This window comes from Pelodiscus sinensis, chromosome 8 (assembly GCF_049634645.1).
Source record: "Pelodiscus sinensis isolate JC-2024 chromosome 8, ASM4963464v1, whole genome shotgun sequence".
NCBI lineage: Eukaryota > Metazoa > Chordata > Testudines > Trionychidae > Pelodiscus > Pelodiscus sinensis.
In genome coordinates, this window is record NC_134718.1 from 32,673,409 (window position 1) to 32,688,320 (window position 14,912).

General features: G+C 40.2%; 1 protein-coding gene across 12 annotated transcripts in view; it reads right to left on the bottom strand.

Annotated features, from left to right (window-relative positions):
- Positions 1 to 14,912, bottom strand: part of ASCC1 (activating signal cointegrator 1 complex subunit 1) — a 94,317-nt gene that overhangs the window by 36,621 nt on the left and 42,784 nt on the right. For all 12 annotated transcript variants that reach the window (XR_012905606.1, XM_075934994.1, XM_075934993.1 and 9 more), the window contains one exon: positions 3,251 to 3,387. Coding sequence is in view for 11 of the 12 variants with exons in the window: in XM_075934994.1 (XP_075791109.1) it covers positions 3,251 to 3,387 (137 nt within the window). In the remaining variant the exon portion in view is untranslated. The remainder of the gene's footprint in view (positions 1 to 3,250; positions 3,388 to 14,912) is intronic.

Consider the following 14,912-nt stretch of genomic DNA (forward strand, 5'->3'; position numbering starts at 1 on the left):
GAGATGAAATGGCAATAGCTGATGTTATAATTAAAGGAGATCAACAAACAAACTCATTCATATTCTATCATCAACCCACAAAGAGAACTCCAGGTTGGGGAAGTTTTATCTATAAATGACACAAGTAAGGCCCTAACAAATTCATGTTCCATTTTGGTCAATTTCGTAGTCACAGGAATTTTAAAATGGTAAATGTTAGTATTTCAGCTATTTAGATCTGAAAATCTCACAGTGCTGTAACTGCAGGAGTCTTGACCCAAAAAGGAGTTGTGGAGTGGTTGCAAGGTTACTGTAGAAAAGGTTGTGGTACTGCTATCCTTATTTCTGCACTGCTGCTGGCAATGGCTCTACCTTCAGAAATGGGCAGCTGGAGAGCTGTGGTTGCTGGTTGGGAGTCCAGCTCTGAAGGCAGAGCCACCAGCAGCAGCAGCACAGAAGTAAGAATGGCATGGTATGGTGTTGCCACCCTTATTTCTTTACAGCTGCTGTTGTGGTGCTGCCTTCTGATCTGGACACCTGGCCAACAATCACTGCTCTTCAATTGGCCAATTCAGAAGGTAATGCGGAGTAAGTAAAAATGACAATCCTGTGACCAACCCTTAAAATAATTTCGTGATCCACCCTACAATTCCTTTTTGTGTCAGAACCCCCAATTTGAGAAATGCTGGTCTCCCCCAATAAAATCTGTAGCATACAAAAGACTAGATTTCAAAGTCCATGACGCATTCTTTATGGCTGTGAATTTATTATCCATAAGATACATTAAAATGCTTGTTTAAGAAGAATCGTCAATTCCCTCAAAATATTAAATTCCCACTTTGAAATTGTGTGTCAGAAACAGCTATAAATATTTTCTGAATTAACAAAACAGAAAGAACCTTGCTTGCAATACAACTATAAAATTCTTCCTTTTAATGACTGAATTTGGGGCTTTGGGAGGACTGAAAGCTTGTGTATCAGATATTTAAACAAAAATGTTTTCCTTGTATTTATACTGCCCATTTCTTGAGAGTCTGCATAGTGGAGACAACCTAAAATAGAGAAAATATATAAAGGGAATTTTTTGTTATATAAGGATTAATATATATTCCTGTCTACTGAAGAATTCCCCTTCAGACAACATTGTGTTTTTAGCTGCTTCAAACCTTCTGGCTTTACATCTTTCCCTAAAATAGCTATTCATCCATATTCTAATTATTTGGCTTTTCTGAAAGGGTGCTATATTAAAGGACTAACTTTTCAGCTCTTTTCTTACAAAACTTTGTTAAAATTAAAAAAAAAGTGACCCGAGTGGAACTTGAGTTGTGTAGATCTTGTGATCTATACTGGGTGAATGTCACACAATTTTAAGAAATAACTTTGCCTATCTTTAAAGGTATGTTTAGAGGGAGAGGGGATTTTGTATTTTAAAACAATATTTACTGTGTGTAACGAGCAACTAATATCTTACCATGTAAAGAACTACTATAAGTAGTCAAGAAATACTATAAGAATAATATTTCAATTTGCACTTTTCTTATTCATCAGTTGGTAAATCATACACTAAGCACAGTGTTTCGGACCTAAGGATGGGTAAAGCACCTGACACTGAGTGCAACTTTTAGGTAAATTTCAACATGCATTTAAAAATATTGAAAGTAAATATGTTGTTTGAAACAGTTTTTGTTACTTCACAAGCAATCTATCATTTGTATTCCCCGGGCACTTAGATTGCTATGAAGTGCATCCCCTTTCCTTATGGGTAAACATACCGGCCCCACACCCATCTACTTTCCCAAACCAGATAATCCATGGAAGAGGTCGAGTAAGATTTCCCTCCATTAGAAAGTCTCCTGGAAAATAAAGGGAGTGTCCCAAGCAGGGAGAAGCTAACAAGATGTATATATCACTTTGTACTCATCTTGTTAGCTTACCTTCAGTGCACCTGCTAAAGAAACTTCCTTTGTGATCTTCAGCAAGACTCTCAAACTAGAATAAAGAAAGTGAAACATTCTGGTAAGCATGCCTTTCCTCTTCCAATACACCAGACTCCATTCCAAAAGATAGGGAAGGAGGCGCTGGAATGTATGTCCATATAGGCAAGGGGAAAACATTTTTAGGATAACTTTTTCTTAAAAGATGTGTAAGGGTGTTGTTTATCTTAATGTAGGATACAAATCCTTCATCTACATATAGATGTTAATAAAGAAAAGTAGATTAAAACAACTGTCAACATACATTTAATTTTTGGGGTATGAAAGGCAACTTAAATAACTAAAATATTCAAATGACAGTGCTTTTTCCCCAAGACAACCTATGGAAAAGATTCCATTAGAGTTGATCTGTTCACAAGGAAGATGGCAGCCTTCATAATATAAATGCAGAACCCTACCTCCACTAATGAAGATACGTGCTGGAACTTTCATGGATGTTTAATCATGTTTAGCCTTTATTTCAGTATATCCTGGGAAAGACTCAGGTCTTCATTTTAAAGCAGAAGGTAAGAATTTTAGCTGTATGTGAATACCCAGGGATATTCATGGCAGCTGCAGGTATAATTCCTCATACACAGCAGAAATCAAGAACTTGTCTTACATGATAAGACGTCTTTGCATAATGTTGGTAGAAAGAAAAAAATGTTTAAAGAAAATAAAATATCTAATATTTCTGAGTTAGATTATCTTAGTACAACACCCATTACGTTCAGATAGCTCTAAACCTGAAATATGGTTTTACCCTAGAAATTATGGGTTTTAGTGCCATAGCAGCACTAAGCTAGTATTCCAGACTGACTAATAAAATTCATCCTCTCTAAAGTTTTCTGCACAGGCCTCCCTTGCCTGAAGGAATGCATTTCAGGGGTACATTAGCATCTGTTCTTCAGTAGAAAAGAGGCAACTTGCATGAGACTTACAAACAATTATCAAAGTATTTAGACAACTGAGTTTTTCTTGCTCTTGTGGCGGGCAGAGGAAAAAAAATCTGTGTTCATAGCAAAATAATGGGGACTGTTAGAATATAAAGAAATTACTGAAGGTTTCCAGTAAACAGAGAAAGTTTTCAGTGATTGGTGCAAAATACAATGAAGTACTTGTCTGTCTTCTTTTGTTTGAAAGGTTTAGCATTTTACAGATTTTAAAACAATGATTCAAAACTTCTGAATTATACCCGATGGGTGAATCGCTCTCTCCTGCACTTGTTCCCTGGGCTCTAAAACTAGTTTGGTTCTCAGTGACCATACCCCCATGAGTCATGTCTTTATTTCACTTACTCAATAAAGTCCTCTTTACTTTTCTGAAGAAGTTCACATGCCTTCTGGATCTCCTGCTCATTCAGGAGTACTAGCGTCCCAATAGTAAGATGAAGCTTTGCTGGGTTCTGGAACAGAGTGCTATTGACCCCATGGTCCTATTGCAAATGTAACAAAAAAGACTTAGTGGGCAATTATATGAAATTATTTTAAAACAGTTTCTATTCAGGTCACAATTTCTAGCAGCAAAAGCTAAAAACAGCCTCCTAGCAGCCCCAAGAGGACATGAAATAATATTTACCAAACTATTGACAAGGTACATATTTCCCTTGTTCAAAATAAAGTTCAACAACTGAAATAGTCTTTAAAGTTTCCACATAAAATTCAGAGTTTATTTCAAAACTCCTCTTTAAAATGTTTACATGGTATCCTGCCTCATGCTGTTAGATAATAGGATGTGAGCTGCTTTGCCTAATGGTCAGAACAGGAGGCAGGAACCAGAAACACAGAGGCAAAGGCTAGAGGTCAGAGTCAGAACACAGGGTCAGAGACATGTGACCTGGTGTGAGGTGAGGCAAGGCAGGCACAGGACTGTATCCAATGCAGGAATAGGACTGGAAAAGGACAGAAGCAAGGCTGTAAATAAGCAAGCACAGGTAGAGCTGCACATCCCTCAGCCAACAGGGAGCTCGAATCGGGCTCAGATTTACTGACTGGAGCTGCCTACGGTTAAAGCATTAAATTTGCAGACTATCAACATTATGTCTTTACTCCTCACACGGTGTTTTAAAGACTCACATTTTACCCAGCATTTTTCAAGCCTAATTGCAATACCCACACACTTCTTTTTATGTTAGTACTTATAGCCCAACCCAGTGACTTGTGAGACCACGTGATCTCATGCAGCAGCTTGCTCTCTCAATCCCAAGCTGGCAAAGCCTGGTAGTACTTGGGAGGCAGCACTCAGGCCCTAGAGGTAAAGAGAGCACTTTGTGCTCTGTTAATTAATTCACTCTAAATTAATGTCAAAATCCTGACAAGGTGTCAAATCCACCTGCATATTTCAACCCAATGCAGTAGCTTCTTAACAAAAGAAAAATTACCTAGAAAAGCAACCTCACAAAGCACAAATAAGGAGGGATTTCCTGTTTGAGAGTCCACTTGACTTCCATTCTCTAGCTTTTCTATATTCTGCCTGGCACCAAAATGAAACTGAACAAAGGTTCTATGCTCCCCCTGCTTTCAGACACATTTATGATGCTGCGCAATAAAACTGTTTCTTTGGTTTTTAATTCAGGTGTGAAGCCAGAGGATATTTAGTCCATCAGTGGATAAAGTGAGAGATAGTATCTGGGGGTAGGCTTGCTTTATTCCAGTTGCTGGCAACAATTCATTTTAATGTCTGTAATGCATACAGATGATGGACGCAAAATAAAGGAACATAACAAGTAGCTTGCATTTGAGAAATAGTACCCTAATCCGATGAAGCAGAAGGTGAAGGGTGGAAAGATACTGTGCTGAACCAACCCAAATTGTGATGTGTAACCTAGTATTGACCTGAGGAGATGTTCCCTCTGAAGGAATCTGAATACAGATATGTGGGAGCAGAGCCCGTGGTTGTACATCACCTGGGTAAGCCACATTTTCTATACTGAGAAGAAGGACCTCCAATGAACAACCCAAGATCTACAGCATCTTCTTTGCATAGCCCCAAGGATCTCAGGCATAACTTAGAAATCCTTGTCACTCTTCCCATTTTATAGAACCACAGATCCTAAAACTTCCATGGAAAGATGCTATATTTGAGCTGAATCTTGTTGAAAAAACAGAAGTTTCAAAATCTGCCTCCAAATGTCTCAGGACTGAGTGGCTGGAAGCGACATACTTAGATGCAGACAGATTTTAACATTCTTGTTCAAATGTCCAGCATATGATTTCTTAGCAATCACCAACATACCATTGTAATGTGTTGATTTTTTTTAAAACTGAACTCACTAACTCAATCATGTCTCTGATAGTAGACCAGTACTGAGACAATTAACAGGAAATCAAAGCCCAGCACAAGACTTTAGGAAAGTCACATGGATATTGAGGGAGAAAAAGCCAACAAGATATGGGTCAAATCAATATTCATCACTATCATACCTTATAGACATCCTCCAAATATAAAAAAACCCTTTATAGCTCAGGTGCCCATGTGGTATGTATAGAAGTGAGTGTGGTAATCAAACTAGACAATTACTTTGTGTGCCTGTTTCCCCACCAGCAAAATGAACAGAGTAGCTTCCTATGTCACAGGCACAGGCTAAAGTGAGAGGCAAACAAAAAGCAGTGCAGTGCCCTTTCTTTGTTTTGGCCTGGTTTTGAGTAACTGGGGTTCCTCTTCCTATCCAATTTAAGTCTGTTTCATACAGTGTAGACACACTAGGCACGGGAAACTGAAATCTGAAGACCTAGTACAGTGGTCACCAACTAACAGATCTGAATCTACTGGTAGATCTTGGAGCCTCCGACAGGTGATCCTGACTGGTTTGACCAAGAGGTTATCAAGGCTAGCACTTCAGCTGCCCCCCCCACAGACTGCTGAGCATTTCCTGCCCTTTGCCTTGGAGCTGTCCCCTCAGAAGCCTCCTTCTTGCTGTGCAGGACAAGAGAGGGAGAGGAGGGGGCGTACTGATTGATGTCAAGGTGTCCCCTCTCCACAGAGCAGAGAGGTGGCACAATAGGACTTGGGCTAGAGTTTGCGGTCTGTTTTCGGGAGCAGTGCAGGGCCAGGACAGGATTTACGCCTGCCTTAGCCCCACTGCACCATCACCCAGGAGCCACCTGAAGTACCCAGCTGGTGCCCACATCCCAAAACCCTATCCCAGTCATGAACCCCCTCCTACGCCCCAAGTCCCTGCCCTAGCCCCGAGCATCCCTGAATCCAAATCCTCTCCAGCCCCAATACTGCCTGCCCCAGGCTCAGCTCAGAGCCCCTCCAAATCCCTTAATCTAAGACCAGAGCCTGCACCCCAACCATCTGCCCCAGACTGGTGAAAGTGAGGGAGGGTGGGGAAGGGAGGGAAGATGGAGTGAGTGGAGGTGGGGCCTCAGAGAAGGGGCACAAAGGAGGCAGGGTAAGGGTATTTGGGTTTGAGATAGATCTTGGATTGCACTTAAATTCAAAAAGTGATCTCATGCTTTAAAAGATGGAGACCACTGAACTAGTGCCTGGCTAAGAAGTTCCTGAGGCTCCCAGCAAGTGGAGTTACATCAGCATCTGATAAATGCAAGAAGAGGTGCCCTAGCTCAGTATTTCTAAACCTTTTTTAATAAAGTACTCCTTTTTCAAAATAATAAATAATAATAATAATAATAATAACAACAAGTACCCCCGTACCTACATTTCACGATCCTTATGCCCCCAAAAAGGAGGTATACTGATCTTGCAGAAAAAGGGTTTTTTGCACAAAAAGAAAATATCCACACTGCTTGTTTTTGTGCAAAAACCCCAGCGCAAAAACAGATTGGCAGAAAATATGCACGAGATCACAATTCATGCAACTGAGTCCCTCATTTGCATATTTTTTGCAGAGAAAATTCGCAGTGTAGATGTAGCCCTAGAGAACAAGTTTCCTACCAGCTACCTCTCCCTTCCGGGGAAGGTGTCTTGTGTATAAAATCTCTTTTGCAAGGGTTCTCTTCTAAGACACAGGAATTTTCCAAAGGTAACACATTATTTGCTTACATCAATACTGAAACTTTATCCTGGTTGAAACTGAAATGAGAAGTATAACGGATATACCCTCTATGCTGCTTCACACGTTGCAGCACAAGAGTATTTTTTTTTTTAGGTGACTATGGCACTTCCTGGAAATATGAATCTCTTTCAGTTACATTTTTTCTTATTCCGTCTCTTTACTTTCCTGCATTCATTTCCAGAAGGTGATATAAATCCCTTCACTCAACAACGATACCTCTGATGACAAGGGGAAAAAATAGGAGAATACCCCTTATTATTGTAGTCTACTTCAACCATTATTCACATGAATGTCATGAGGCATAATAAAATTTGTGAAATGGGTCAACATCTTTGATGTAAAGTGTTAAGTAATTGCAAAGTGGTAGCAGTTAACCCATAAAAAACAAATCTATGATCTATGCTTACTGCTCCTAAAAATGTATTGGCAGCCAAATAAAAAATAAAAAATCATTTTAAAAGAAAGGAAATCACTGCATCTCTAAAAAAAAAAAAAAACCACTCATCACAAACCTAGAATCCTGAAAAACATACTGAAGTTTCTATTTAAAATATTCCCTTTAAATAATATCTACATAAAATCATGTTTTTGCATATTCCTGCCTTCCAAACACTGCCCTCTACTGGACACAAAGCTATTTTCAGACCTGCCAAAGAGTTGTGTATCTTATTAAGTGTACACTGGAGCTGCTAACAAGTCCTAAAAAAGGGAAGGGGAACAGATTATAAGGTTATGATTTTCCCAAACCTGTAGAGGAAAGAAATATTTTATTTTTCAGAAAAAAAGTGTTTCACAATATATGAAGGTTTTATGATGTGAAACACACTGTATGCTAACAAATATTATACGGATATAGAATTCCTTTAAGAGTCACATCTATATATCAAATACCAACACACACAGAGCCACAGGCTCAACTGATACAGACCTTGCTGAACAGGACAGCAGATCTTTCACAAAAATTGACAAAATTCTGAATTCAATTATCCTACCTTCATTAACTCTGATACAACAAAAATATGACCTCATTCATAAATATAGATTTAAGGTAGAAGGGACATGACCAACCATTTCTACTTTCAGAAAGGGGGGAATTAACTCCATTAAGGTACCTTTTAGGATCCAACTTCTTCTCCACTAAATATTTTATTACTTCCCCCACTGCTGATGCCTTCTGTCATGAATACTGTCATTTTAATAGAATGCCAAACAAAATGTTATTTAAAGTAGGGATGTAAAATCCCATTTAACTGGCAAACCAGCTAAACATATTGTTTAACCAATTAACCGATTAATGAGGGAGGCGAATAGGGGGTCGCTCCAACCCAACAGGAGCAGGCCCCCACCCCTCTGCTGGGTTAAAGTGGCCCTCCCCCCACCTCTGCAGGCAGGAGCAGCCCTTGTCCACAGTGGGCCCCTGAGGGCCTGGGGCAGCCCCCTGCCCATGACAGGCAGGGAGCTGCTCCAGCCCCCACCAGTTAAGCTTAACCAGTAAGTCTCACCTGTTAAGATGACTCAACCAGGGAGTGAGAAAGTTCCAGAACAAAATCCTATATGGCAAGGTACCTGAATAAACTGTTCAATACTGAGCTTCCTCCTTCCCAGTTTTATCATTTTGACTACCCAATAATATAATATTTACATGAGAGTTTAAAAGCTTTTTATTTCTTACTCACCCCTCCCCAATTATATGCCTACTCCAATCCCAATCTATGCACCTACAAGGAATAAGCAGGGTAATTCACCATTTTTCAAAACAAATTAAAAAACAAAAACAAAAAACCCCCCCACAGATGCACTAGAAACTGAAGTGGAGGTTGAAAAGCATCACACACACACACTCTTTTCACTCTAGGATACCTTCCTTTCATTCCACGTAAATTATCTACTTTTGATATTTATAGACTGTCAAACACCACAGTAATTGTATTTCTCCCTCCCACATTACAGCTGCAGCCTGCTATACATAAAGGCAGCACTTACACAGATTGAAAGAACCATACAAGATTTTTCCTAGCAATGCTGCTTCATAACCAGCCATTAAAAGAACGGTGGAAAGCAGTGCATGCCTCCTCTTCCAACCCCAGAATCAGCTATAAACATTTCAGTCCTCCCACCCCCTTCGTGATCCATGATGCAAACCTCTCAAGGTCACCCAGAAACAATGCCATCCCCCAGTCAGAAGCAGATATCAGACATTTAAATATTAGCTTTAGTATTCTATTTTACCAGTTCATTGTCTGGTTACCTAATCAATATAAATAAGTGGCTCAGATAATGCTTATGATTTTGACATTTTATCTCAACTTACAAACTTTGTGAAGCCAAAAAAGTAATACAAATTATATTTTGACATAAGACTACATTATTACAAATTATGGATGAATGGTTTTCATGGTAACAATTTTAGAGGGGAAAGAATCCTGCATAAATGCTCAACAACCAGAAGAAATGCTAACTTACACACATGCCCTTTTCACTATCATTAGTAAGCTTCTTTTGAGTACTGGGGTCATTAACTAACTCTGAACTTTTTTGAAGCTGCAGCAGAAACAAAGATACACACTTTCTCTACCTGAAATCTATGCAAGTTTCTCTTAGCATCCTGAAAAAACCCCTAATACTTTGGAAAGCTCTATAAGTTCTTATGGCACTGCAAAACACAATTTTGAATGACTGATATTCATTACTGATGTGCTTTCAAGCAAATCTTGCTGGGTGATACACTGGCATTACTGGCTGTAGAATGATTGAAAGACGTATGGAGTTGCAATTGGGGATGTAAGGGACTAGTCGACTGAATATCCAATAAACAAAAGCTTATTGGATAGCCAAAACACGAGTCCACTAGTCGCTTCTCCTGCCCTTGCTGCCTCTATCAGAAAGAGGCAGTAAGGGGGGGGGGGGGAGAGGAGAGGGCACTGGGACAGCCGGCTTAAGAGCCAGTTCCCTCCAGCTCGGTGAGAGGGTGTGGGGTGCAGCAGCAGTGTTCCACCTTTGAAATATACAAGAGCCCCCATTGGAGCTCTTGTACATTTCAAAGCAGAAGCGGCACATGGAGCCTGGAGTTAGTGGGGGACTCAGAGAATCCCCCGCTGGCCCCAGGCTCCACATAGAGTTTCAATCTTTGAAATGCACAAAAGTCCCTGCTGGGGCTCTTGTACATTTCAAAGTTGGAACACTGTGTGGCACTTCCATCTTTGAAATGTCGCAACAGCTGGGCAGACTCTTGTTACATTACAAAGCAGAAGTGTCCTTATCGACTAATTGAACAGTCCATGGAAATTCCATTGACTATTCGATTAGTTGATTAATCTAATGTTAACAACCCTAGTTGCAGTATACTCTGTGTATATCTGAACAAACTCTCATGATAAAGCTCAGAGAAAAAAAAAGGGTGAAAAATGAAAGCATCAGTATCCCCAGATCTCACATACATAAAAAAAACAAATCTTTGCCAGTGACTAAATTCTACATAGAAAAGTTAAAAAATAATACAAATTGAGGATCTGAATCCTGGTAAAGGGAGTGGAAAAATATTTCTAGACCTGAGGCCAAAATTTCAAGGAAGTTATTTACAAATTACAACAGTGTGAAGAAAAAATGCTGTGAAAAAATCCTCACTGATGGAACAGGACCAACATTAGCAGAGAAAGAAGCAGTGAAAAAAGGAAGAACTTATTTGAAGGATTTTATAACCCATAATAAAACAGAGAAATTGGAAAGTGATACTGCAAACCACTTTTCTAGTTTAAAAAGTATGAAGTTGGGTATCAAATTTCTGTCATAATTCTAAGTATCAAGAAAGACATGTTCTAAGAATTGTACAGTACATATTAAATTTAACTATATTCACTAAGGAAGTAAAACACCAATCACCACCTTTTTAGGAAGCTCTAAAAATGCAGAATTTCTAGCCACTGATTATGCAGTTAATGAACATCTCTCACTGGTAAGTTTTGTACACATTCAGGGACATCATCTATACTACCGATACAAGACTTTTTTTTCCTGGGTTCCTGGTCTGAATGCAACCTGAGTCAGTAGTGACCAAAAGCCATGACTAATTGACAGACCATGAAATAAGTTGTGTATTTTTTGTTTTACTATGGTGTTTAAGAGCCCTACTCATGGACCAGAACTCAGACTGTGCTAAGGCCCATGCAAATAGAACAAAAAGATAGTCCCTGCCCCAAAGAGCATACAATCTAAACATAAGACATAACAGATGAGAGAGTATAAGCAAATAATGAGAAAATATTGGTCAGTGTGATAGGTTGCCAGGGTACTGAGACCACTGCCTAACTGCTTTCAAGTGTTTTGTAGGCAGCACACCAAAGATAAGTTTTAAGAAGGCATCTGAATGAGGAATGCCTCCCAAGCATATGGGGCAACATGAGAGAAAGCAGAAAGGCATTTGTTTAAAAATTTTAACTAGGTAAGATTCCATGGGAAGCAAGACTAAAAGGAAAAACAATTGAAGACAGCTGGCAGTTTTTCAAAGGGATATTATTAAGTGCCCAAAAGCAAACTATTCCACTGCATAGGAAAGACAGGAAGTAGGCAAGAGACCACCTCCACTTAACCAGGAAATCTTAAATGATCTAGAAATCAAAAAGGAATTATATCAAATGTGGAATCTAGATCAAAGTAAAAAGGATGAATATAAGCCAACACCACAAGTATGAAGGGTCAAAATTAGAAAGGTGAAGACACAAAACAAGCACAATCTAGCTAAAGACAAAGGGTAACAAGAAAACATTCTACAAATATATTAGAAGTAAGAGAAAGACCAAGGACAGGGTAGGCCCACTGCTCAATAAGGAAAGAGAAACAATAACAGAAAAAGTGGAAATGGCAGAGGTGTTTAACGACTTATTTGTTTCAGTTTTTACCAAGAAGGTTGGTGATGGCTGGATGCTAGGGATGTGAATGACTAGTCGACTATCTGATAGTCGACATTAGTCAACTAGTTACATCTCCCCCACCTGCTGCTTCTATCAGAAAGAGGCAGCAAGTTGGGGGGGGGGGGGAGAAGAGGAGTGGGTGTTTCAAAGCGCAGTGCCATGTGGAACTCACAGCCAGACTCTGTGCTCCTCACAGCGTTTCAAAGCGGCGGCGCTGTATGGAACCTGGGATCAGCTGGGGACTCCCCCACCGACCCAGGGCTCCATGCAGCACTGCTGCTTTGAAACGCCGTGGAGAGCACAGGGCCAGTGGGGGACTGCTTGAGTGCCCTTCTGGCCCAGTGCTCCCTGCAGCACTTTCACCTTTGAAGTGTAGCAATAGCCCTGGGACTGTTGCTACACTTCAAAGGCGGAGGTACCCTTATCGACTAATTGAACAGTCAATACACATTGCATGGACTATTCAATTAGCCAATTAATCTAAATTTAACATCCCTATGGATGCCTAACAGTCAATGCCAGTGGAAATGGGGTAGTTTTAGAAGATAAAATAGCAAAAGTACAAGTTAAAAATTGCTTAGAAAAGTTAGATGCCTTCAAGTCCCCGGAGCCTGATGAAATACATCCTAGAATACTTAAAGACTGATAGAGGAAGTATCTGAGCAATTAGCTACAATCTTTGAAAAGTCATGAAAGTTGGGACAGATTCCAAAAGACTGGAAAAGGGCAAATATAGTGCCCATATATAAAAAGAGAAATGAGAACAACCCAGGGAACTACAGACCAGTCAGCTTAATTCCTGTGCCAGGAAAGATAATGGAGCAAATAATTACGGAATTCATCTGCAAAACATCTGAAAGATAACAATGTGATGGATAATAGCCAGCATGGATTTGTCATGAACAAATCATGTCAACCAATCTGATAGCTTTCTTTGATAGGATAACAAGTCTTGTAGATAAGGGGGAAGCAGTAGACGTGGTACACCTAGACTTTAGTAAAGCATTTCATACGGTCTCGCATGACCTTATCAATAAACTAGGGAAATATAATCAAGATAGGGCTACTATAAGGTGGGTGCGTAACTGGCTGGATTGCTGTTCTGTCAGTAGCTATTATTGATTAGCAGTCATGCTGGAAGGGCATAACAAGTGAAATGCTACAAGGGTCAGTTTTGGAACTGGTTTTGTTCAATATCTTTATCAATGATTTAGATAATGGCATAGAGAGTATGCTTATCATCTGCACACTTTATACTAGGGATGTTAAATTTCAATTAATCAGCAAATCGAATAGTGGATGGAATTTCCATTGACTACCTGATTAGTCGATTAGGGGGCGCTCACTATCCTGCTGGGGTTCTCCCTCTGAAATGTACAGGAGCTGCAGGCGGCTCTTGTAAGTTTCAACAGGAGAGGAGCAGAAGTCGGACCAGCATGAGCAAGATGGTTTCAATCCTGGCTCATGCCATTTCCCAGCAGCTCTCTGCCTCCCCTGTCCCCCGCAGAGATAGCGCTGGGAGAAACTGGCTTTTAAGCTGCTCCCCCGCAGCACCAGCTCATGCCACCCACCTTGCTGCCTGTCTGACACAGGAAGAAAGGGAGCGATGGGGGGGGGGAAGCGACTAGTCAAGTTCCTACTTGACTACTCGATAAGTGTTTACATCCCTCCTTTACACCAAGCTGGGAGGGGTTGCAAGTGCTTTGGAGGGTAGGGTCATAATTCAAAATCTGGACAAACTGAAGAAATGGTGTGAGGTAAATAGGATAAAGTTTAATAAGGACAAAGTACTCCAATTAGGGAGGAACAATCAGATTCATACATACAGAATGGGAAATGACTGTCTAGGAAGGAGTACTGCAGAAAGCAATCTAGGGATCATAATGGACCACAAGAAAACATGAGTCAACAGTGTGACAGTGTTTCAGAAAACAGCAAATATGATTCTAGGATACAAAACAGAAATATTGTAAGAAAGACATGAGAAGTGATTCTTCAGTTCTACTATGCGCTGACTAGGCCTTAGTTGGAGTACTATGTCCAGTTCTGGGCACCACATTTCAAGAAACATGGAGAAACTGGAGAGAGTCCAGAGAAGAGCAAAATAACTTATTAAAGGTCTAGAAAACATGACCTATGAGTGAAGACTCAAAGAACTGAGTCTGTTTAGTTTGGAAAAGAGAAGACTGAGAGGGGACATGGTAGCAGCTTTCAAGTACCTAAAAGGGTGCTACAAGGAGGAGGGAGAAAAATTATTTTCCTTAACTTCTGATGATAGGACAAGCAGCAACGGGCTTAAATTGCAGCAAGAGAGTTTAGGTTGGACTTTAGGAAAAACTTCCTGTCAGGACGGTTAAGTACTGGAATACTTTGCCTAGGGAGGTTGTGGAATCTCCATCATTGGGGATATTTAAGAGCAGGTTAAAAAGACATCTATCAGGGATGATATAAATGGTACTTGGCCCTGTCGTGAGATTAGGGGACTGGACTTGATGACCTCTCGAGGTCCCTTCCAGTTCTAATATTCTAGTGGCAATGCAAGTTGATGTCATGGGCCTCTCAGAGGTGAGAACTAAAATTTCATTTGCAAATGAGCAATGATAGGTAAGGATGAGGTGGGCCAAGAAGGGCCTTGAAAGCGAAGACAAGTGGCTTATGTGTTTAATGCAATAGAGAACAGGGAGCAAAGGCTAAGAAAATGATCTTTGAAGCAGCATTCTGAATGAATATAAGAGGGACAAAGTTCCATTTGTCAAGGACAGAGAAAAGGACATTGCAGAAACTGAGACATGAGATGAAGTCTGGATAAACAGAAAAGGAGGAGTAACAGTTAATTTGAACTAAGGACTTAGTTCGAATTACCGTTTCACTGCCGCGTGTAGCCGGGGGCAGTTACTTCGGGCTAGTGGAATTTCAAAATGGTGACCAGACAGGAACATGCAAATAAAGCCCGGGATATTTAAATCCCGGGCTTCATTTGCAATTTCGAATGCCTACATTAGCCTCCCTAGTTCGAACTAGGGGGCTAGTGTA